Raw genomic sequence first — 22,581 nt, 5'->3', positions numbered from 1 at the left:
GTTATACTGATATTTTCATCCAAAATTGCAGCCAAATGGACAGAAACTAAGATATTGTAATTCAAATTTCGAACAACTGGACATCGGACAGGGCATTGGAGTGTAAGCGGAAAAATTGTAGACAATGTTGGATAACCAGGTATGCGGTGATATCCGCAACCTTTGACCTTTCCGTAAGGTCGCCGTCTGGGTATACCGAAAGTCGGTAGAGGTAAAACGACTTCTTTCGCCAGTAAAGTGGGCTTATTGCGAAACTTTCTACACCAGGTTAGTATTTATGTATATTTTGTGACGACAACCGTGGTTTTGTCTACATTATCAACGAGGAACGGTAACATAATTACCCCGAAAACTATAGTCAGTTCCTCGCCCCCCTCCCCACCGTGCGCCGCGAGTGGAAATAAGTTTTAATAGTATCTGTATCTGTATCTGTATCTATATAGCCGGTATAACCGCCCTTCGGCGTAACACACCAGCTTCGCAGGCACGCGGTGCAGCAGCAGCTGGTTATATTACACTGGACGATCCGTCATACCTAACTTTTGCACATCTATCTGCAAGCGTTCTTTAAAACTATCCAGAGAAGATGCCCCTACTGTGCTTGGTGATAACAAGTTCCACTCTACGATAGTTCTGGGAAAATACGAATTTTTGAACACATCAATCCTAGGTTGGTAACTCTTGTATTTGAAGTCATGGCTGTTTCTTGTTCGTTTTTGAGCTGGTATTAGATACTTATCAGTCGGTACGTCCACCAGTTTATTGGTCATTTTGTACATCATGCATTTAGTCTAGACCTTTTCCTTCTGTCTTCAAGTGATGTCCACTGCAGATCTGTTTTCATTTTGGTAACACTAGCATCCCTGTTATAGTTGTTTGTACAGAATCTGGCAGCTTGGTTCTGTACCCTTTCAAGTTTATCTTTGTCTTTCTTTGTATACGGATCCCATACTGTTGCAGCATATTCAAGGTTAGGTCTTACCAGTGATGTGTTTGCAAGTGATTTTACCCTGGCTGGGCATGCCCACAAGTTGCGTTTGATCACTCCCAATGTCTGTTTAGCCTTGGTTGTTATTTTGTTAACATGGACACCCCACTTCAGCCCAGTTGTTAACGTAACACCTAGGTATGGGTGGCTACATAGTAGAAACATTTCAGCTATCTAAACATAGGCATGATAACAAGAAGGTGGTAGACACTGCATGGTTGGTACGTAGAGTTTCCACATGAGAAATCCCTGAGAACAAAAGTAAATAATTTGTTTATAACACAGTTATGTCTGTCACAGTAGAGATATTTGTGATAAATTCAGGACAATCTGACTCATTCTGAGGACAGATCACAATCGGGTATGCCAAAGTTATGGCACCTTCCATTGCATAATTAAGGGTTAATGACCTGCCCCGAGGTGCATATGGTGTGATATGGTTATTATAGTATATGTATCATATATATGATATAGCCTACCCAAACTTGCAAACTCCTGTATGACGCATAGATCCCTTGGTACTATGCGTGTGAATTCCTTTGTAGAATTTCTGAAAATTCACATTTGTTCTCTGGTACATAAGGAGATTACATATTGCATTTTGAAGCCAACATTTCCACAGAAAATAATCGAAACATTGCCGTCTTGGCATATTAAGCCAGTTTTCAAACTGTATTCATCATTTCATGATCATTCCTCCCTCTGGGGTCTGATCTTTCCTCCTTGCTCTGTGCTATTCTGATTGATGTATCTCACATTCTGATTAGTTAGAGTCCTGTGTGTTTGTCCTTCTGATTGGTTCAAGCTTTCAAAAGTCATTAACGCACGTTTGTTGATGAATGTAATGCATGGCTGTTAATGATTTTCCATGTGTTATGGCCATGACCAACATGAAATGGGGTATTCTGATTGGTCAACGTCCCCTCGTTATATGATAATGAAAAATAGCTTCAGTTTAAGCAACCACTTGCATAATCATAAGAGAACTTGAAGTAAAACTAGGCTGAAAAAAATTTATTTTGCAGGGTATTGACAAATAAAGTAAACACTGGCATTTTTTGTGGTCTTTGAGTAAGGAAGCTTCCGATTGCTTTCAGTTACCATGGCAACCACAGAGGCTGCTAAGATCTGTGGTCTGTGTAAGGAGGTGACCTTGGCCATCCTTCCCAGACTGCACCAGGAGGAACTTCTGCTTGAACTTGGCAGAAGGAACATCCTTGTGGGAGAAACTTACAAGAAGGAGAGTTTAGTCAGCAAGCTGTGGTTCCTCATGATCAAGGTATGCGTCTAACTAAGTACGGTATGCATCTGAGTACGTTATACATGTAGTTGTAAAAACATTATGTGCTCACTACTCTTTTTTGGAACAAAATCATACATATATGTAGTGATGCCAACACTGTTTAAGATTACTGGGGCCAATAATTCAATTAAAGAGTACTTTGGGAGCTAGATAGAATACTGAATGCTTTTTTATGTGGGACTATTAGGTACTTTATTGTATAATGTGTAAAATAGTATGCATTCTTTTCTTCCATCAAGGAGTTCCAAGGTACCGATCGCTGCGTGATCCCAGACCCTCCTATGGCTGTTAGTGGTACATCCTGCAGTTCTGCCACAGAGCAGAGGAACATGCGGGTGACCTTGTCAAACGACCTTCAAGACCTGATGGAGACAGTGACTTTGACAAACTGTGCCACCAACATTGTTCCAGTTAAAGGAACCAGTAATAACAATGCAGACTTACACGTAAGTCTGACTCAATCAAATGGTAGCTACAGTACACCTGTCACTAGTCCAACCAGAAGCACCAACCTCACTGCAACACAACCATCAACATCAGTGACAATGTCAAGTCCACAGAGACTCCCTATACTTGCCCAGGAAGTTATTGTGGAGACAACGACAGTAACCTCACCAAGGAAAAGTGCAAGGCTGCACACCTTGGAGACACAAGCATCATCTTCAAGTGTGAGAAACCTGCAGAACATCGATAATGAGGCAGTTGAGACTTTAGAAGAGAGCACTGCAACAAAGGAGGGACTGGGAAAAGGGTACCTGAAGAGGGAGCTTCGAGCTGTCACAGTCACCAGGCAGTCCTGTAGTGTAGTGACAGAGCTAGGAGCCATGAGGGAGCTTGTGGATGAAGATGGGGATGACCCCAATGCAGAAGAAGATGAGGAGGAAGATGGGGTATCATCAGATGAAGATGATGCTCCATTGGAAGATGACGATGATCCAGATTGGCAGCCAGATTCACCAGTGGAGGACAGACAGCCACACAGCGGTGACATACCTGTAGGTAGGTGGCTCTGCATATGTGTGCTCTCTCTTTGTTGACAGCCACATAGTATCAGTGATAGAGTGCTAGAGGCTCTGGGAAATTCTGTAACAAAATCTTACCATGTACTATGATGTAGATGAACAGTTGCCTGCAGGCCAAGTTCCTACTCAGTGTGTGAGATAGGTTCATTCAACTGTTCTGCAACTGTCAGAAAATAGGGATATTGGCAAAGCACTTTTGGAAACATTTTAGAAATTGTAAATACATCAATTGAAAAGGTTTATTCAATTTGGCAAAGGTATGAAGTTGTGGAACTCTAATTTGTATGTTTTTTCCTCAAATGATGTGAAGGGTGAATGGGCTTTGTTTAAACTTTTATTCACTCTTTGTATTGTCTATCCCTTTCTGCTGTCACATAAAGCCTGGATTATCTTTGTGCATGCTTAAACTGCCAAAATGTATTGCAATTAACTTAAACAAAGCAGCTAAATGTAAAATAGAACTCTTATTTTTTGTCATCTCACATCTGTGCACATTTTCATTTCATTTTCTTACACAAGTGTATACTTTGTTTTGCAGAGGCCAATGTTAGTGGTAAAGACAGTAGTTCAGGTCTTGCAGGACCATCTGAAGAGGTGGTCACAGACTCCCACGGGCAAAAGAAGGCACACCCTCAGGAGCCCATGAAGCTACATAGTCCAGAACAAGGCTACTACAAGTGCAAGGAGTGTGACGTTTCCTTCAAGTATAGCAGCCAACGTTCCACGCACATGAAGCAGGTACATAGTCCCCCTGGCTCAAGTGGCGCTCTCTGTGAGCAATGCGGGTACAAAGCCCCAACACAGCACGCGTTGAAGTTGCACATATATAAGCACACTGGTGAGAGACCTTACAAGTGTACGCTTTGTGCCTTTTCAGCCAGGAAACCATCAATCGTCAAGAGACACGTAACGATCTCTCACCCAGGGAAAAACTCTTACAAATGTGCCTACTGCAGCCACTTTGCTGAAACCAAAAGTCTTTTACGCAAGCACGAGGATGCGCATAAAACAGAACATGTACATAAGTGTCCGGTGCGGTCCTGTCCAATTTCAAGCAATGACAGGAATGAGTTGATTGCTCACCTAGCCAGATCACACAAGAAGAGTCAGCAGTACTCTTGCCCTGAGTGTGACCACAAAACTTACCTACTTCGTGAGCTAAAAGAACACATGAAAACTTTCGGCCATGAGAAGACCTATAAATGTGACAAGTGCGAGTTCTCAGCCAAGACTTATCCCAGCTTGAGAAGCCACAGGCGCGGACACAACGCAAACAAGAAGTACAAATGTGACAAGTGCGGCTTTAGTTCCGCCTTTAAAGCAGTCGTCCTCAATCACACCAACAAAGTCCATGGAGATAACGCATTCCAATGCCCACACTGTGAATTCAATGCAGACACTCAGGACGATTTGAGTATCCATCTCGGAAAGCACTCTAATAGAATTACTTGCGACATGTGCGGATATATCGCCAAGACTAAAGAGAGACTGGAACAGCATATAGAGGAACATTCCACAGCAAACAAACTGTTTGGGTGCACCACTCATGGGTGTAATTTTTTGACACCTGATCAACAATGTTTAGTTCGTCACCTGACGTCGCACGAACTGGGCCGCCCGTTTCCGTGTGAGCATTGCGACTACAGGGCAAAGAAGAAGGAAGTCCTTGCTGTACACATGCGTCTTCACACCGGAGAAAAGCCCCTGAAATGTACCAAGTGTTCTTATTCCACATCTCTGGGGCACATGCTGCGTAAACATGAAGCTAGGCATGAGCAAGGCTTAATCTGATTCATAGAATTTGTCCTGTTCTCTAAAAGGAGTCAAAGTACATAGGAAATTACTAGTAAATAGCTGTCAGATCCATGATTGTTGTAGTTAATTCAAATAAGTCTTGTCCCAAAGTAACATACAATGGAAAACAATACTGTATGTGACTACTCTGAACTAAATGCTGACTCTATATTATAGCTTATTTGAGTTTGACTTCTTTTTCTGGGACAGTGAAAGATGAAGGGTTCCACTTTTTCTGTAATGTTGGGTCCTTAAATGTTGTTGTCTATCTACATGGAGAAACTGTAATTTGATGGCCATGGCCACCTTAAAGATTACTTCTTTCTTTTCTGACCTAAAAAGCGACAGTGTGTTTTGTTTTCCACCGTGTTTGACAATTGATAATTCAAAAGCTGGAGACATTTTCTAAACAAAGGTTTAAAGTCCCAGCATATACTGTAAATGCAGAAACTTTCTCGGTGGTTTAATTTTTTGCGGTGGCTGCTTCACCGCGAACTTAAATCCACCGCGAATATTTTTCCATAGCAGTAAGAGACTACAGTGCATGGTGCTACCGTGAACTCAAAACCACCGCGAAAAGTCCCTTTTCCTGCTACCGCGAAATTAAATCCCCGTGAACATAAATACAGTATTAATGCATTTACAGTATATGATGAACCAGGAACATAAGGCCTGGTTGGTTCCTAGAACAGATAAACCACTGAATGAGGGAAGCATAATGATATTATCATGGAGATCACAGCTTGAATTTGCTGTTGACCAGTCATATTTGTCAAAGTGATCATAGGCTAGTAATTAAGAATTCTTTAACCAAAGTTTAAGTGCGTTGCCCCACAATGTGATGATACAAACGTGTTACTAGTACTTTATTCTAATTGGTTTACAGTATTTTGCCCTTTCAGTTGTACAGCTGCATTTTTTTGTTTAAAAAAATTAGTTTGTAGAAAAGTACAATACCATAATTTACACATTCAGAGGACTTACTTGTATGCTGTTTTGCACTAACTCAGTGTAAGAAAAAGGCTGAACATGTGTCGATGAATTTGCTGTGGAAATTATACACATGTGAAATAAAAAGACTTTGCCTGTCTTTGTCGGTCTTGCTTTCTCCTTTGTGCTCCTCAAGAGTCACAGGTTAGCGGTCCAGCTGTGTCTTCATTCCTTATCTTTTACCTCAAGAATATTTAGGTCTCAAAGTTTTCCTGAAAAGTTTTGACATACAGAAGTAAGGGATTTAATACAGCTTGAGTAAGCTGTTTACCACTCAACATATATATTTGTTGAATAATTGAATGATCTAGCCTTATTGTTGTTTTATTGTGACTGTTTATGAAAATAATACCTCCCAAAAATTCAGGTAGAGAAATGGAGAAAGACGTTCGAGTGTAAGCATATTTGCATAGATTTAGGTCATCGGGTTCAGGTAACCTTTGACCTTTCGTCTCGAGAAATAGATCAGTAACTTGCAGACACAATTAGTTCTCTGCTCCCGTAAATATATCTGGCTGCTGATCAGAAATACGGGAACAGGTAAGTGTTACATGTGTAGTTTGTGACATTGGTGAGAGTTTGATTTACAGAATTAAGCGGCGTTACCACAAAGCCAGAAACTTTACTCGGCTACTAGCTCGAGTCGCCCCCCTCCCCACATTTTGGTGCTTTGAGGAAGTAATTTTTGTGTGGCTGGATAAAGCTAAGATAACCACGTAGTGTAGGTAGGGTGTAACTGCGGCGACTTTTGTAAAGCTTAACTTTATTGTGCTTGTAGTCTTCCTCACTTTTTGTTGTAGAGTGGTGTGCTGAGTATTTTTGGTGTGTATAATGGCAAATAGTATCCGTAATCCCTACATTGTCCCTAATGCACAATAGGAACAGTGCTCAGTAACAGAGGATGGCTTGAATCATGTAAAGGTCCTGGGATAGGGCTTGCTCAGCAGACGTTCTTGAAGCACAGTATCGAATGCTTTGCTAAAGTCAAGCACATCAAGCACGTTTTTGCATAAGGATCGTGCAAATCTCATAAGGTCCGTGTGAATCACATAGTGATTCGTGCGAATTTCATAATATTCGTGCGTTTGTGCATAGTGATTCGTGCGAATTTCATATTATTAGTGCGTTTTCGCATAGTGATTCATGTGTATCACATAATATTCGTACGAATTTAATAGGGTTCGTGCAAATGCTTACAGTAGGCACCCCTGAAGCACTGCAGCATCGACCTGAATTCTACTATTTCTAGTTCAAAATATGTTATCTCAATTAAGATCATGACAAGGTCTTCATTTTTTTTATCATTTAGAGTGGAACTAACAAACCATGGCGGAGAGTCGCGTCTGTGGTCTAAGTCAGGAGGTGATGCTAGCCGTGCTTCCCAGACCAGGTCCCTGAACTCTAGTTCAAAATATGTTACTGTAAATGCAGAAATGTTCGCGGTGGATTACTGTTCGCGGTCTTAAAACCACCGCGACCATTTTACTGTTATGGTATCAGACTGCAGTCTATGGTGTTACTGCGAAATTAAATCCACCACGAGTCCTTTTCCCGATACTGCGAAATTAAATCCCCGCGAACTTAAATGCATTTACAGTATCTCAATTTAAGATCATTTTTTTTTGTTATTTAGAGTGGAACTAACAAACCATGGAGGTGAGTCGCGTCTGTGGACTGAGTCAGAAGGTGACACTAGCCGTGCTGCCCAGACTGCATCTGGAGGAACTAATCCTGGAGCTGAGCAGGAGGAACATCCAGATGGACGGACGGACAGACAACATGGACGGCCTGGTCAGGGAACTGGGGGCTGTGATGATGGCCGAGTACCAGGGGGCTGTTGTCAAGGCAACCATGGAAACACCAGAAACAGACTCCTCACAAGACACGAAGAGAAAAGATGGTGAATACTGCACTCAGGAAGGAATGGTTAGTGGGGATGTAGAGTCAGAAATCCAAGAGCAGAACGAACCACCACCTGTTGAAAGTCTGACAGGAGAGTGCCAAAGTGACGACGAATATGATCCATTCACTCCAGAAGATTACAATACAGGAAGTATCCACAGTCCCAAAGTCAGTACTGATAAACAGGATATGTCTGACTCCAACATCTCAGATAATGGAATGGATTTAGACAGTAGTCAGTTTTCTATCTGTGCAGGTGGCAGTTTGGAACAAGATGTGGCCATGGTCCTACCAGAGGTGCAAGATGCTGATCTACAAGCAAAACATGATGATGAAGACTGTGATGAAGAAATGGATGCCGTCTCAACAGAAATTACCTTCTTAGGAACTTCTGATGGTGCAGAAACTACAGATGATGTTACAGAGCAGCTGGAAATGTCAAAGGAGTTGAAAACAGAAGTTAAAAAGGAGACATGTACTGGAAAGAAATCTGAACATTCGGAAAAGGTGGCATCTTTTAATGTAACTTTTCAGATGAAAACCCTCGGTGAAGAGGCACTGAGGCAGTATAAGTGTCCACATTGTAGGTACATTGCATCACAAAAAGTCACACTTCAAAATCATCTGGATCAAAAGCACAAAGGAAACACTTGTACAGCATCCAGCAATGAAACGAAAGGCAAGGTACAAAAAGAAAAGCCGAAGCGATTTGAGTGTAAAGAGTGTGACTACGTGGGATTGTCAAAACAACGCCTTGTTGTCCACTTAAGAAAACACACTGGCGAGAAACCTTACAAATGTCTGGACTGCCCGTATACAGCATCGAGCAGCAGCACATTGAGAAAGCATCGATATTGTCACTTGGAAGAGAAACCGCACAAGTGTTCACAGTGTGATTATTCAGCTGCCTCCAAGAACAGTTTGTTGTGCCACATGGGTTCCAAACATGGCATCTTCTCCCATGTATGTGACATTTGTGGCTTCAGGGCAGCAATGATTGGTAACTTCAACAGGCACATGGCTACACACTCTGATGTGAGACCATTCAAATGTCCTCACTGTGATTATGCGGCAAATGAGAAGAAGACTCTCACGAGGCACATTACGTCCAAACATACTAAGAATGGAAACAAGTCATCCAACAATGAAAAGAAGGTCAAGGTACAAAAGGAGAAACAGCAGCAATTTCAGTGTAAAGAGTGTGATTATGTTACATCGTCAAAGAAAGACCATGTTATCCACTTGAGAAAACACACCGGTGAGAAACCTTACAAGTGTTCGTACTGTTCATACGTGGCAACAAGCAGCAGCACGTTGATAAAGCATCGATATCGACACTTGGAAGAAAAACCGCACAAGTGTTCACAGTGTGATTATTCAGCTGCCTCCAAGAACAGTTTGCTATGCCACTTGGGCTCCAAACATGGCGTCTACTCCTTTGTTTGTGAGATTTGTGGCTTCAGGGCAGCTATGATTAGTAACTTTAACAGGCACATGGCTACGCACTCCAGTGTAAGACCATTCAAATGTCCCCACTGTGATTATGCGGCAATTGAGAAGAGCACTCTCACAAAGCACATTACGTCCAAACATACGGAGAACAGATGCAAGCCACCCAGTAATGAAAAGAAACGCAAAGTACAAAAAGAAAAACAGAAACGATTTGAGTGTAAAGTGTGTGACTATGTTACATCGTCAAAGAAAGAACACGTTATCCACTTGAGAAAACACACTGGCGAGAAACCTTACAAGTGTTCTTACTGCCCGTACGCGGCAACAAGCAGCAGTACGTTGATAAAGCATCGATATCGTCACTTGGAAGAAAAACCATACAAGTGTGAAGAGTGCGATTATGCAGCTGCCTCCAAAAACAGCCTGCTGTGTCACATGGGCTCCAAACATGGCATCTACTCCTTTGTGTGTGAGATTTGTGGTTTCAGGGCAGCGATGATTAGTAACTTTAACAGGCACATGGCTACGCACTCCGGTGTGAGACCTTTCAAATGTCCCCACTGTGAATATGCGGCAAATGAGAAGAAGACTCTCACAAGGCACATCACGTCCAAACATACAGAAAACAGAAGCAAGCCCTTCACTTGCGATCAGTGTCCCTACAGTGCACAAGAACAGAGTGACCTAAGACAGCACCTAAAGACACATAACAAGGAGAAAAACCACAGCTGTACGCTCTGCGCTTTCTCTGCTCACACCAAGCATGAGTTAAAAGTACATCAAGCAGAACACGAGGGGAAGCAGATATTTCCCTGTGACCTGTGTTCATATAAAACTTACCAGAAACATATTTTGAGAAGGCATATGGCAAAGCATGCAGACACAGAGCAGAGGAAAAGTGAAGAAAGTAACTTTGCTTCAGAAATGGTTCAGCTCACAGCCATGCCGTATGTGGCAGAGAATGTCATTCTCGAATAGAACGTTTTAGTAATAGCCAATACAATAGGGCTGATGACAGAGGCCATATACCACATGTGGAAAAATGTTTTGTGACTTATGTTCCTGTAGTATAAAGATACAAACAAGATACAAAACTGTATTTTAAGGGACATGACAAGACGTGTATGTACTGGAATTGAGTAGTAGGAAAGCTCTACTAAGTCTGCATTCTACATTGTAGTATCAGCTTATAAGGTTTTGTTGTGATTCCTTACTTTTGCAAAAACAATGTGTTAGTATATACGTAGCACTGTTAGTATTTTAACTTTCTACCCAACACAATAAAACTTAAAAGTGTAGGTGTAAACTCATCGAGTATGCATTTTATTGCTTTTTGAGATGTTTCACCTATTATGCAGAATAGCAGTTTGCAAAAAGGTCAAAGGTTTTTCCTAGTCCTCAGGGTTTAGGGCGAAGATTTTCAATTTACAGAAAGGAATTGCAGTACTCTATAGGGGGCATTTATTGTTTCCGTGTTTGAAAATAGCCACACCTCAGGAATGTGAAAGAATCCAGCATCACAAATGTCATCATACTATTGTGCACCCCACCCCATCTAAATGGGAAAATGTGGGGTTAACGTTGGTTCAGTTCTTATAGGTAGGAGTTTGTCAGCCTGATCTCTAGATATGGTTTTATAACAGAGGCATGGTTGATTTCTTAGTGATGCTTATTTTCACGTCAGAATACCCTAACGAAAGGACAGCGGTGATTCATTGAAACTTTCAGTTCATCCTCGTAGTACGAGGTGCCACGAATAATGTTGCTCCAGGCGTCTTTGTCTATAGCATGGCGGCCACCAGGTCGCGAAAATTGGAACTTCTGGAAGTGCATGTACTAGTATTATCTTGCCAGAGGGGCTCGAGCTCTGCAGTGTGAAAGAAAAAATGTCTTGAGTGGGTAAGAAATTGGTAATATATTGTTGCCCTGTCGATATAGTAGGGATTTGATCCTAAGCTAAAACAGCTAATTTTTGATATTACACAGTCACAGCTGTGTGTCAATATTTCAAGGTCTTTCAAGCATAGGAAAGTTCAGTGACGAATTCTGCATTGTTTGGCGGTTCAACGAGTTACAAGGTTCATTGGTTCAAGGATACTGAAAACCCAGTCACGAGACGAAGGTAAACATGGCGCTCTCTGTGCTACTACTTCGGCCATACCAACGACTGCTAGTAGGAGCTAGCAAGTGGTCACGACTGAGTTCAGTTCTGTCAGGGCACAGTCTGGGAAGGATTGAGAACAAGCCAATCTCGACCGCTGGCGCCCCCGAGACACTTACGTCCCATATGCATGGTCTGCATACTCTTCAGCGGCAACTACAACAGATCGCTCCTGTCTTACGAGCTGGGTACCCTCCGCTTGTTGCGACTACGAGACGCCTCTCCGCCTTAAGTGGAACCTGTGGGGTTCAGGAAAGTTCAATGGAGAACGTTGGGCTAAACGGAGCTGATAGAATGGTGGAAGTGGAATGGTCGGACGGGGGCGTTAGCAGGTTTCCTTACATCTGGCTAAGGGACAATTGTCAGGTAAGTCGATAGTTAAGCATTTCCTTAACGTAACATTAAGTAGATAATCGCACCATTCTAATCAAGCTGACGAATTTCAAACTAGTTATACAGATGCCACTGGTGTAGTTAAAATATGCAGCCTGTACCATTCTATCTCTTTGCTTCAGTGACGATTGACGTGACCCATTGTTGGGCTTATTGGAATTTGTAGGTCAAGGGTTAAGCCTCAAGGCCACAGTATAGCTAGGTACTGTAATTATACCCTGTGCAGGTTTGGTACTGTTGAAAATAGTTAAGATCACCATGGAATTCGAAAGCCACGTATCGATATCAGAAACCGAGCTTGAAAAAGTAAGTAGAAATGAAACTTCGACTCTTATTTATTCACTTATTATTCATTTACTCTTATGTTGATTATTGTTTGTGTGGAATAAACGGTTTGTATGTTTGTCGACAGTGCCCACAGTGTTTCAAACGCGACTCACGCTGTCGGCTTATTCTAATGTCGGATCTGGATGTCAACGTTTCCCCAGTCAGGGTAGAGTCCCAAGGTGATATAATGCTGAACAATACCTCACCGTTTGAGTTTGCCTGAATTTTCATTCAATTCTTGTGAACTTATTTGAACTTCTGTTGTGCTAGTTATTACCTCCATGAAATGTCATGGAATGGAGGTTATATTTTCTGTTATGTGTCTCTGTCTGTGTAGATGATTACTCAAGAACGGCTGGATGGATTGCTTTCATACTTGTTGTGTTGGTGGGGTGTGATGAAAGCTCGAATCGATGAGATTTTGGTAGCCGTATCTGTCGTTATAATCGATGTAATAATATCAGAAATCACCCCTATATTTGAGATATATTGGTACAGGCATCGTGCTTTATGTGTTTGCTTAGCTCCAAGCAGATGGTGAGGTGACAGCTGTTGACAGCAGACGGGGTTGGCGCCAAGTATTCATCTTACAGTTGGTGTAGGGCTGTCAGAGGAAAGTGTGCATCTCGTTTTTGTACCGTGTGAACAGCTGATGTTATGACATATTGGTGGAAAATCAAATCACCATCTGACTAAAGTTGGCCACATCCCTTCTTCTTTCTGAGTTTCCCAACTTCCTCCCACCACACAGCTCTGAGGCACATAGTCGAACCTCAATAATGGTGACAACCTTAGACATTTTAAATGCCAAACATCAAGCTTAAGGAACACCACGCTACCATATGCCGTCGATCTCTTAAACGCACATTACACAATTAAGTGTCACATTTTGATAATTACTAATCAGATGGACATCCTCTGTGTCATTAAATAAATACATCACTACTTTCCCATAACATTTATATTATATAACCATTACTCTCAAATACAACCGACTATAAACATACATACCATCCACAAAAAAGCAATAAATATTTCATGGAGGTATGAGGTCCCCGAACTCTAGTTATATTTGAAATATACTTCCGTTGATATCAAATGTAGGTAATGGTCATATCATTTCTATATAATTTCTTCATTGTCTATTATTTCCCGTTGGATGGTTCGTGATAATGTTTGCTATTCCCTTTGCAAGATCAATAAAAAAAACTTTGTTCCTTCCTAGCCAGAGGAGGGTTGCTGTCAGTAGAATGGTCGGACGGACACCAGAGTCGGTACGACTGGCAATGGCTGAAGGAGCGCTGTTTCTCACCACAGGTCATGTCAGAGAGGGGGAAAGGCTGGCAGAGAAAGGTAAACGTTCGAATTTCTCAACATGAAACTCAAATTTATGTGTCTATCGGGTGTAGAGCCTCTGTAAGTAAAAGAACCCAACAGGCCAATAAACTCATCGAGTTGGAAAGGGTGACCCGGTGCGAGCGAGGCCGCGCTGTAATAGTACTACCAGCTAGACTTATAAGAACATTATGATTCATATCAACTGAGGATTACCAGCCTGATATCCAAACCTATCATAGGTCTCAAGTGTATTCTGTCCCCTAGGGCAACAAATATTTGCGGAGAGGAAAGCAGAGACTCTGGAGCTATAATAGGTTTGAATACATGGGTAGAGGATTACTGAATTGCCCGTCATTTATCAACCCTTTTTTTTCCGGACCTGTAGACCCGGTTATGGGGGGCTGAGTTAACGCACGACTTGCCCAAAGCCGATTTCCCCGTCCTACTGACAGACGACCGCGCGTTGTACGACTTCTTGGTCATCCTGGATTCTGTCGGCCTCGTTCTGGCGCAGAACGTCCCCTGCGACGTTGGGCAGGTGGAAAGACTGGCCAATCGGGTGGCGTTTCTCAGACAAACGTCAGGCTTCGGGTTGGTGTTTTTTATTTTTGCAAAAGAAAATCCCGAAAGTGCAAACCCCTCAGTTTGTCCGTGAATGTTTTGCCCTGGTATAATTATATAACAATTGTGTCAGACGAACACGTCATTCATTTGAAAAAGATCAAGAAAGAGTGACGTAAATTTTGCCCTTCCTTGAACAATTCTGGAATTAAGAAAATCTCTTGCAAGCATATTAGCTATGATATGAAGAGATTTGCATAGCAATTTGATTAAGATCTGAAAGGCGACAAGCCTTCATATCTGTATAACGGGATGTCATCGCCGCTTCTGGGCATGAATGTGTGTGATACAACGAAGGGGGCTGGGGTACACTAGTTGACAGATTCGATGTAGAGAGTTGATAATAGACTGATTTTCATACTAACACAGGAAGGAGTTCGTAGTGGTGAACAAACCGAACCCCGGTAGTGACGTGGCCTACACCCCCGCGAAACTGGGACTACATACGGACCTGAACTCCTACAGTAGTAAACCAGGGGTCAGTTTAGCTTTGCGTTCTTTCTTTCAAATGTATGAATACATGTACAGTCAAACCTGTCTATAGCGGCCACTCAAGGGACCGGACAAATTTGGCCACCATAGACAGGTGGTCTCTGTATAGAGGTGGTAATTTGTAGATAAAATACCCAAGGGACCGACAAAAAGTGGCCACTATGGACAGGTGGCCCCTCTGTAGAGGTGGCCCCTAATACAGGTTTGACTGTATATATATATTCTAAATTTTCTTGTAATAATTTCTACATATTGTATTTGATAGGACCAGGCCTAGCCACATACCAGATTTTATGAAAATCCAATCGTAGCTTATTCTTTTTTCAACCACAAACATTCGAAAGTACAAACAAACGTTACCGAAAACAATTTTTTCTTGTCGAAGGTAAAACTCCAGTTATAAAACTGTGTTTAAAACTGTGTATAAAACAATAGCCAGACAAGCTATCTACAAAATACAAGAAGGCACCTCATAAAACTGTGTTTTATACAGGTCCAAATGCTACACTGTATCGAGCAAATCGAAGGGGATGGGGGCGACAACAGCCTTGTAGACGGCTTCAACGCCGCTCATCAACTAAAGGAAGAAAATCCGGACGCCTTCCGACTTCTCACCACGCTCAAAGTCACATTTCGTCACGTCGGAGTAGACTATAACAAGTACTTTCTCCTGCAAAGACAAAACGTCATAAGGTAACTTTATGAATGTAGCCAGACAAGCTAACTACTAAATACAAGAAGGCACCTCATACCTCCGTGAGGTATTCAGTATTTTGTTGATTTCAAATTTCATTCATCATAACAAAGTTCTAGCTAATTCTGCTCAAGATGTTTTATGCCAGCCTGATGAACCAACTTTGGGCCCGAGTCAACCTAATCTTCCTTCTTGTTACAACATTTTTCCTAACATCTTGTCTATGCACGCACATACGGACAGGCAAAGACAAACACACAGACAAACAATACATCCCACAAAAAGTAAACGAATCTTCGGCTGTTTCAGATTTAATACTTTCGTGTTTTCATGAAGAACCAGTTCAAAGTTGCCACGACATTTAAGTATAAAGTTGCAATGAAAAGCTTCATGATCAGTCAAAACTACTTCCTTCTGATATTTCGTCCAGGCTAAACGATCAGGACGATATCCAGTCCATCAGCTACAGTGACCAGTCCCGTACCTCCATGTTGGACATGCCTGCTGACCAGGTCCAGCCGTTCTATGACGCACTGAAGTCCTTCAACACAATCATGTACCTGCCCGGGAACTGCGTACGACTGAAAATGGCGGCAGGTTGGTCTGACTAAATCATGCCTCTAGCAGTCCTTTCACATTGTCAGATCCCTAAAAACTTGATGGCCATCACCTCTCAGTCAAGACAATTGGGAGCATCCATATGCATATCGCGTTGATACCTGTTTAATCATGTACGATAGAAGCCGTTTAATTGAACAACGTAACCCACAGTTTGCCAGCATATTCCGTGCAATTATCCGGGTGGTGCAACAAAGCGAAGTTATCCAGCTGCACCGCACCCCCAGGGGATTTGGGGATTTCGTGCAGTTAAAAGAAGTTGGCTGTAATTCGTTGTACAATTAACAGGCCTTTACTGTATATGTGCTGACATAGACGTGATCAAACCGATAATAAGATTCTCTATAGTATAAGCGTCGTACTCAGCCGTTTGTTGTCTGTCTAGGTGAAATGATGGTTTTCGATAACACCCGTGTTCTACATGGCCGGTCAGCGTACAGTCCCGACAGCGGCACCCGGCATCTGCAGGGCGGGTACATGGACTGGGACGACGTCTACTCACGCATGCGCGTCCTCGAGATGGACCATGGAATCAAAGAATAGGACACCGGTTTACTAAACTTGCAGAAATAGTCATAAGGGAATGAATAATGCTACAGTTGGATAAATGCTGATCAGAGTTTCATGGTGTAATGAAAGTAGCACGTGAAATCCAGTCTGCAATGTTACATTACGTATGATTTAAGTCTGGAGTCCGAAAAAAGCTGTTTGGCATAGGCCGTTTTCAGTAAACCAGTCTATAAACCTAATATAGTATGGGGCTCGTCCAGAGGTTACATGTATATATTCCATGTTAGATTTTACAGTCGGGTCGATCAGGTCGTGGTTTCATCTACTATTATAAAGTATGTTTGAGTCAGCACAACAACTGTTTGAAATGTAGTCGATTTCTTAGTCATTTTTATTTACACATCATAAGAACCATAACAAAAGAAGAGCAGTGATCCACTAGTGTACTCGAAGTGCTGAAATGGCCATGACTTGTGATTTATAGATTAAGTATGACCATATTTGGAATGTAAGTGACCAATGACTGGTGAGAGCAGCCTGATTGGCTACAGAGATCTGCATGTAGATGACGTTGCTTGACGCGTCACTTGAAATTAATAAGCAGTTAGATATCGTCTGGGTTGCAGTAAGGTCGCTTGTTAGTTATGTCTAGTTTCGTTGTAGTTGCTAGAGAACTTGTTCCCAGCGTCAAGAAACTCTGGCTAAAGGTTATTGGTAACTTGTATTGTGTATCATTGTATCTCTTGTTGTAACCTAGACCATGTGCTACTGACACTGAGGTTGTAAGTTTAGCATGATCTACGTACAACGTTAACCAGAACCCGCTCCAGTCTGTGTTACTTACAGAGAAATCTATGATTATAATAGTAGACATAACTCTTCTATATATATACAGAATATATCTGACAAGAGGGGCTCTGCCTCTGTAGTGTGAAAGAAAAATGATTCGCATTAGTGCGCATGCGTAAGAAATGACTGTTTTAATTCTTGCCGTCAAGTTAATAGAATTAGAACACTCGCGCACAGGACATATCTGAATACAGATTAGATAGAGCAAGAGTGTGCGATAACGAAGGACATATTGCGTGACGGTTCGAAAGGTTACAAAGTGAACAAAGTTCAATGATGCTGAAAACCAGTAGAACAACCGACACAAAACAAACATGGCGCTCCCTGTGCTTCTGCTGCGTCCATACCAAAGACTTCTAGTAGCAACAATAACCAGCAAATGGTCACGATATAGTTTAGTTATGTCAGTGCGAATTCGAAGTGTAAGGAAGGTTGGAAATCGGTTCAACTTGACCGCCCCTGGGACACGAGCGTCTCATGGTGTACGTGCTCTTCAACAGCAACAACAGATCGCTCCTGTCTCACGCGCTATACTCCCTCCGCTCGTTGCTGCTACGAGACGCCTCTCCGCCTTAATTGGAAGCGGTAAGGTTCAGGAAAGTTCAATGGAGAAAGTTGGGCTAAACAGAGCTGCTAGAATGGTGGAAGTGGAATGGTCGGACGGGGGTGTTAGCAGTTTTCCTTACGTCTGGCTAAGGGACAATTGTCAGGTGAGTCAAATCAAAGGGTAAGGCAGTCGCTCGGTGTTACACATAATCAAATAATTAAACACATGAATCATCTGCCAAATTTCAAACTAGTTTTACAGATAACTCGACTAAGTGTAGTGTAGACAGTCTCGTTTCAACTGCCATTGTTTCAGTGACGATTTATCCATTCTTGGAATCTGCAGGTCAAAGGTTAAAGCCACTATGTCTATGTACTGTAATTATAGCTCGTGAAGCCTGTCAAAAATTCAGCCTTGGTAATTGCAAAAATAGCTAAGGCCGCCATGGAACCATCAGAAACTGAGGTTATAGAGATAAGTAGAAATGAAATGTCGACTCTTATGTTACTTATTTTTTTTTGTGTATCACAGTGCCCGCAGTGTTTCAAACCAGATTCCTGCTCTCGGCTTGTCCTGATGTCGGATCTGGATGTGAACGTTTCCCCAGTCAGGGCAGAGTCACAAGGTGAATATGAAGTTTCATATAATTCAGTTTAGTTCATCCTCGGAGAGGTGACACCAGCGTCTCCACATGTTCCTGTCCAGCATGATTGAACGGAGCTCGTTGACCTGCAAACCTGTATCCTCCAGCAGCTGAGTGTGACGGAAATCGTTGTTAGGTCATTGACATCCCGATAATCAAAGTCTTGTGTTGGTAAAGGAAAGAAATCTCGTATGAAAATCTTTGTCCCTTCCCAGCTAGAGGAGGGTTGCTGTGGGTAGAATGGTCGGACGGACACCAGAGTCAGTACGAATGGCAATGGTTGAAGGAGCGCTGTTTCTCAGCATACGCCATGTCAGAGAGGGAAAGAAGCTGGCAGAGAAAGGTAAACGTTCGAATGTCTCAACATAAAACTCAAATTTGTGTGTTCACGAGCCTCTGTATGTTTAAGAACCCAACACACTCATCGAGAAGTCGATGGACCAGGTAGGTTAGGCTGGCTTTAGATAATGTAAATGCAGAAATGCTCGCGGTAACATTTTTTTTATCATGGTATTAGACTGCAGTCTATGGTGTTATGGCGAACTTAAATCCACCACGAAAAGTCCCTTTTCCCGCTACCGCGAAATTAAATCCCCGAGAACTTAAATTCATTTACAGTACCTGAGTAGTAAGGAGTTATATTCCTTACACTTGCTGCCGGCTCGATAAACCAACCATAACGAACCATACAAGGGGAAGCGAGGGGAAGTCGAAAGTACATTTTTCTAGCTAACGTAGATTATGGGTTCATACCTTTTCATGTACATTGTATTTGATTGTCTTTGTTGACATGTGACCTGTGTTTCGTCCAGTGAGACAAAAATGTCTTCATTCATTGTAGCGAAGCATCATTGTACAACAACCAGAGGGACGTAAAATATCATGTTTATAATTAGTTGAGGATGACTGTATTTCCTTCGTTAACTCTTTTTTTCTGCAGACCCAGTTATGGGGCGCTGAAATAAAGCACGACTTGCCCAAAGCCGACTTCCCCGTCCTTCTGACAGACGACCGAGCGTTGTACGACTTCTTGGTCATCCTGGATTCTGTTGGCCTCGTTCTGGTGCAGAACGTCCCCTGTGACGTCGGGCAGGTGGAAAGACTAGCCAATCGGGTGGCGTTTCTCAAACAAACTGCAGGCTTCGGGTTGGTGTTTTTATTTTGAAAAAAAAAAGATCCCGGATGTTCAAACTACTCGTAAATATATTGCCCTGATATAATTATGTAAACTATACCAGACAAGTTTTTAAGACGAACACCGTCGGTCATTTATTTGAAAAAAAAAAGATCGAGAAAGATTGACGTAGGTTTTACCCTCTCCTTCAACAATTCTGAGATTAAGAAAATCTCTTGCAAGGAAGCACTTTGAGTAAGATCTGATAGGCGACAAGTCTTTATAGGTGTATAACGGGAGGTATCGCCGTTACGTTGCCGCTTTTGTGTATGTATCTGTTTCTTAAAGCTAGCGTGTTAGCACGAGGGGGAAGTCATACTAGTTGACAAATTCAGATGTAGAGATTTAGAGTTCCTGATTTTCATACTCACACAGAAAGGAGTTCGCAGTGGTCAACAAATCGAAACCCGGCAGTGATATGGCGTACACCAGCGCGAAACTAGGACTACATACGGACCTAAACTATTACAACTATAAACCAGGGGTCAGTTCAGCTTTATGTTATTGATTTCAAATGCATTTATAAACATATTTCTATATTGAATAAAGAGACTCTTTTTACACAACCAATACTTTATTCTCACCGACGTTTCGGTGACCGTCTGTCACCTTCTTCAGGGCAATTCTGACTGGTTCACATTGTACTGCAGGACAGGTGTCGCTGCTCACAGTTCAGATGCGGTCACAAAACGAAACGTCGGTGAGAATAAAGCATTGGTTGTGTAAAAAGAGTCTCTTCAGTCAGTGACGTACCAACCTGATGAAACTGGTCACGGATATTTCTATATTGTTCTAATTTTATCATACATAATATCAATATCTACTTTTTGATAGGAACAGACCAAGCCACGTACCAAATTTCATGACATCCCATCCATTGCTTCTTGAATTAACGTTATGTTGTTAAGCCACATTATACTCCACTTCAGATACTTGAATAGTAAAGAGAATTTTATGTTCGACAACCAACTTTAACCAATCAAAAAAGCAAGCTACATTTATACAATTACCAAGAAACGAGATGAAGTCGAATGTGCTAGAGTAGATTTTACGTTTATACTGACATATAAATGTATATGATTGTTTACATTGTTACATGTTTATAAGTGTTGCCATGTGACCTGTGCTTTGCCCAGTTGGGCAAAATGTGCTATAAAGATCTTCATTCATTATAAAATACTGTTCAAACAAATTACCGGATTACCGTAAACATTCACTCCTTGGTGAAGGTAAAAAAACGCATTTCTCATTAGAAAACTGTTTTATACAGGTTCAAATGCTACACTGTATCGAGCAAACCAAGGGGGAGGGGGGCGACAACAGCCTGGTGGATGGCTTCAACGCCGCTCATCAACTAAAGGAAGAAAATCCGGACGCCTTCCGACTTCTTACCACGCTCAAAGTCGCCTTTTGTCACTTCGGAATAGACTACCAAAAGTACATTCACAAGCAAAGACAAAACATTATAAGGTGACTTTGTTAACAGTTACACTTTGCCCCAATAATACCGGAAATAGAACATCTTTAGCCTGATTAAATCTTGCTTATAGCAGCCCGCCAAACATCTACCGACCTCCTAGGGGAGGGGCCAATTACATATACAGCCCAGGACAGCTGAGTTGGTGTTAATCAGACTACAACATCTTATACCTCCGTGAAGTATTTAGTGCTTTGTGATTTTCGTGTTTTATTCATTATTAGGAAGTTCTCGCGAATTCTGCCTAAGATGTTTCATACATTTTATAACCAGCCTGCTGGACCAACATTGGATCCGGGCCAAACTGATCTTCCTATCAGTCTCCGGTTTCAAGATTTAACTCCTCACATTCTTTCTATCTACAATATTCAAATGAATACGGACGGGCAAAGACAAACATACAGACTAGAAATACATCCGACAAAAAGTATTAAATCAGATCTAATACTCCTTGAAGTATGTGAAGCAGATTTAATAATGTTTTCATGAAGAACTAACGTCCAAAGTAACCATGGCATTCAAGCACGGAGTTGCAATGAAAAACTTAATCAATACCAGTACTACTTAGTACTACTAGTAGTACTGGTATGTAGTTCAGAAATATGCGCACATAACGAAGGAAGATATGTTCAAATATCTCATGTCATCATCTGACCACAATATACTGGAAGATCTCTGTAAGTTCATCTACAAATATTTTAGGAAGAGAGAAGATGCATGTAAACTATAGTATATGTATAACTCTGCGTTTACTACCTTTTGTACCAAACGGACTGCATTTAGCCCCAATGGGGCATGAATATGCAATAAACTTCATTGTCATTGGTATTGACTTAAACTTTCCTTTGGTATTTCGTCCAGGCTAAATGATCATGGCGAGATCCAGTCCATCAGCTACAGCGATCCTACCCGAGCCTCTATCTTGGACATGCCTGCTGACCAGGTCCAGCCGTTCTATGACGCACTGAAGGCCTTTAACACCATCATGTACCTGCCCAGGAACTGCGTACGCCTGAAAATGGCGGCAGGTTAGTCTGACTAAATAACTCCTCTAGCAGCCCTTCAACGTGGTCAGGTCCCTAAAAGCCTGGTGGCCAACACCTCTCAGACAAGACAATCGGGAGCATCCTTATCATGTTGATTCCTGTTTAATCATGTACGATAGAAACGGTTTAATTGAACAACGTAACCCACAGTTTTCCAGCATATTCCGTGCAATTATCCGGGCGGTGCAACAAAGCGAAGTTATCCAGCCGCACCGCACCCCAACGGGATTTGGGGGTTTG

General features: G+C 42.0%; 4 protein-coding genes across 5 annotated transcripts; all 4 read left to right on the top strand.

The window, feature by feature from the left end:
* Positions 1–116: 116 nt before the first annotated feature.
* Positions 117–5,572, top strand: LOC118406871 (putative zinc finger protein 66). Its single transcript, XM_035807258.1, has 4 exons — positions 117–267; positions 2,086–2,267; positions 2,531–3,290; positions 3,852–5,572. Exons 2-4 carry the CDS (start codon positions 2,091–2,093, stop codon positions 5,102–5,104), a joined length of 2,190 nt encoding a protein of 729 aa, XP_035663151.1. The 5' UTR covers positions 117–267; positions 2,086–2,090; the 3' UTR covers positions 5,105–5,572.
* Positions 5,573–6,567: 995 nt separating this feature from the next.
* LOC118406865 (zinc finger protein 84-like) lies at positions 6,568–10,757 on the top strand. Its single transcript, XM_035807247.1, has 2 exons — positions 6,568–6,637; positions 7,731–10,757. Exon 2 carries the CDS (start codon positions 7,748–7,750, stop codon positions 10,427–10,429), a length of 2,682 nt encoding a protein of 893 aa, XP_035663140.1. The 5' UTR covers positions 6,568–6,637; positions 7,731–7,747; the 3' UTR covers positions 10,430–10,757.
* Positions 10,758–11,296: 539 nt separating this feature from the next.
* LOC118406880 (gamma-butyrobetaine dioxygenase-like) lies at positions 11,297–17,401 on the top strand. Its single transcript, XM_035807269.1, has 8 exons — positions 11,297–11,978; positions 12,418–12,511; positions 13,558–13,685; positions 14,056–14,261; positions 14,661–14,769; positions 15,277–15,476; positions 15,908–16,074; positions 16,481–17,401. The coding sequence occupies exons 1-8, from the start codon at positions 11,580–11,582 to the stop codon at positions 16,636–16,638; spliced, it is 1,461 nt and encodes a 486-aa protein (XP_035663162.1). The 5' UTR covers positions 11,297–11,579; the 3' UTR covers positions 16,639–17,401.
* Positions 17,402–19,508: 2,107 nt separating this feature from the next.
* LOC118406925 (gamma-butyrobetaine dioxygenase-like) lies at positions 19,509–22,379 on the top strand. Of its 2 annotated transcripts, XM_035807328.1 has the most exons (4): positions 19,509–19,790; positions 20,194–20,302; positions 21,089–21,288; positions 22,157–22,379. In XM_035807328.1, the coding sequence occupies exons 2-4, from the start codon at positions 20,237–20,239 to the stop codon at positions 22,326–22,328; spliced, it is 438 nt and encodes a 145-aa protein (XP_035663221.1). In that variant the 5' UTR covers positions 19,509–19,790; positions 20,194–20,236; the 3' UTR covers positions 22,329–22,379. The 2 variants fall into 2 exon arrangements, with proteins under 2 accessions (XP_035663221.1, XP_035663222.1); XM_035807329.1 differs by lacking the exon at positions 19,509–19,790 and having other exon boundaries at positions 20,059–20,302.
* Positions 22,380–22,581: the final 202 nt, after the last annotated feature.

This window comes from Branchiostoma floridae, chromosome 19, assembly GCF_000003815.2.
Source record: "Branchiostoma floridae strain S238N-H82 chromosome 19, Bfl_VNyyK, whole genome shotgun sequence".
Lineage (NCBI taxonomy): Eukaryota > Metazoa > Chordata > Leptocardii > Amphioxiformes > Branchiostomatidae > Branchiostoma > Branchiostoma floridae.
The sequence above is the reverse complement of the archived record's forward strand: the minus strand, read 5'-3'. Positions and strand labels throughout refer to the sequence as shown.

Bases quoted from the DNA above. Each gene is read 5' to 3' on its own strand.
- LOC118406871 (XM_035807258.1), top strand. From the start codon at position 2,091: ATGGCAACCACAGAGGCTGCTAAGATCTGTGGTCTGTGTAAGGAGGTG. The intron at 2,268-2,530 runs GTATGCGTCTAA...TCTTCCATCAAG, and splicing joins TGTGGTTCCTCATGATCAAG to GAGTTCCAAGGTACCGATCG. The intron at 3,291-3,851 runs GTAGGTGGCTCT...TTTGTTTTGCAG, and splicing joins CAGCGGTGACATACCTGTAG to AGGCCAATGTTAGTGGTAAA.
- LOC118406865 (XM_035807247.1), top strand. From the start codon at position 7,748: ATGGAGGTGAGTCGCGTCTGTGGACTGAGTCAGAAGGTGACACTAGCC.
- LOC118406880 (XM_035807269.1), top strand. From the start codon at position 11,580: ATGGCGCTCTCTGTGCTACTACTTCGGCCATACCAACGACTGCTAGTA. The intron at 14,262-14,660 runs GTTGGTGTTTTT...ATACTAACACAG, and splicing joins AGACAAACGTCAGGCTTCGG to GAAGGAGTTCGTAGTGGTGA. The intron at 16,075-16,480 runs GTTGGTCTGACT...TTGTCTGTCTAG, and splicing joins ACGACTGAAAATGGCGGCAG to GTGAAATGATGGTTTTCGAT.
- LOC118406925 (XM_035807328.1), top strand. From the start codon at position 20,237: ATGGCGTACACCAGCGCGAAACTAGGACTACATACGGACCTAAACTAT. The intron at 20,303-21,088 runs GTCAGTTCAGCT...TGTTTTATACAG, and splicing joins ATTACAACTATAAACCAGGG to GTTCAAATGCTACACTGTAT. The intron at 21,289-22,156 runs GTGACTTTGTTA...TATTTCGTCCAG, and splicing joins CAAAGACAAAACATTATAAG to GCTAAATGATCATGGCGAGA.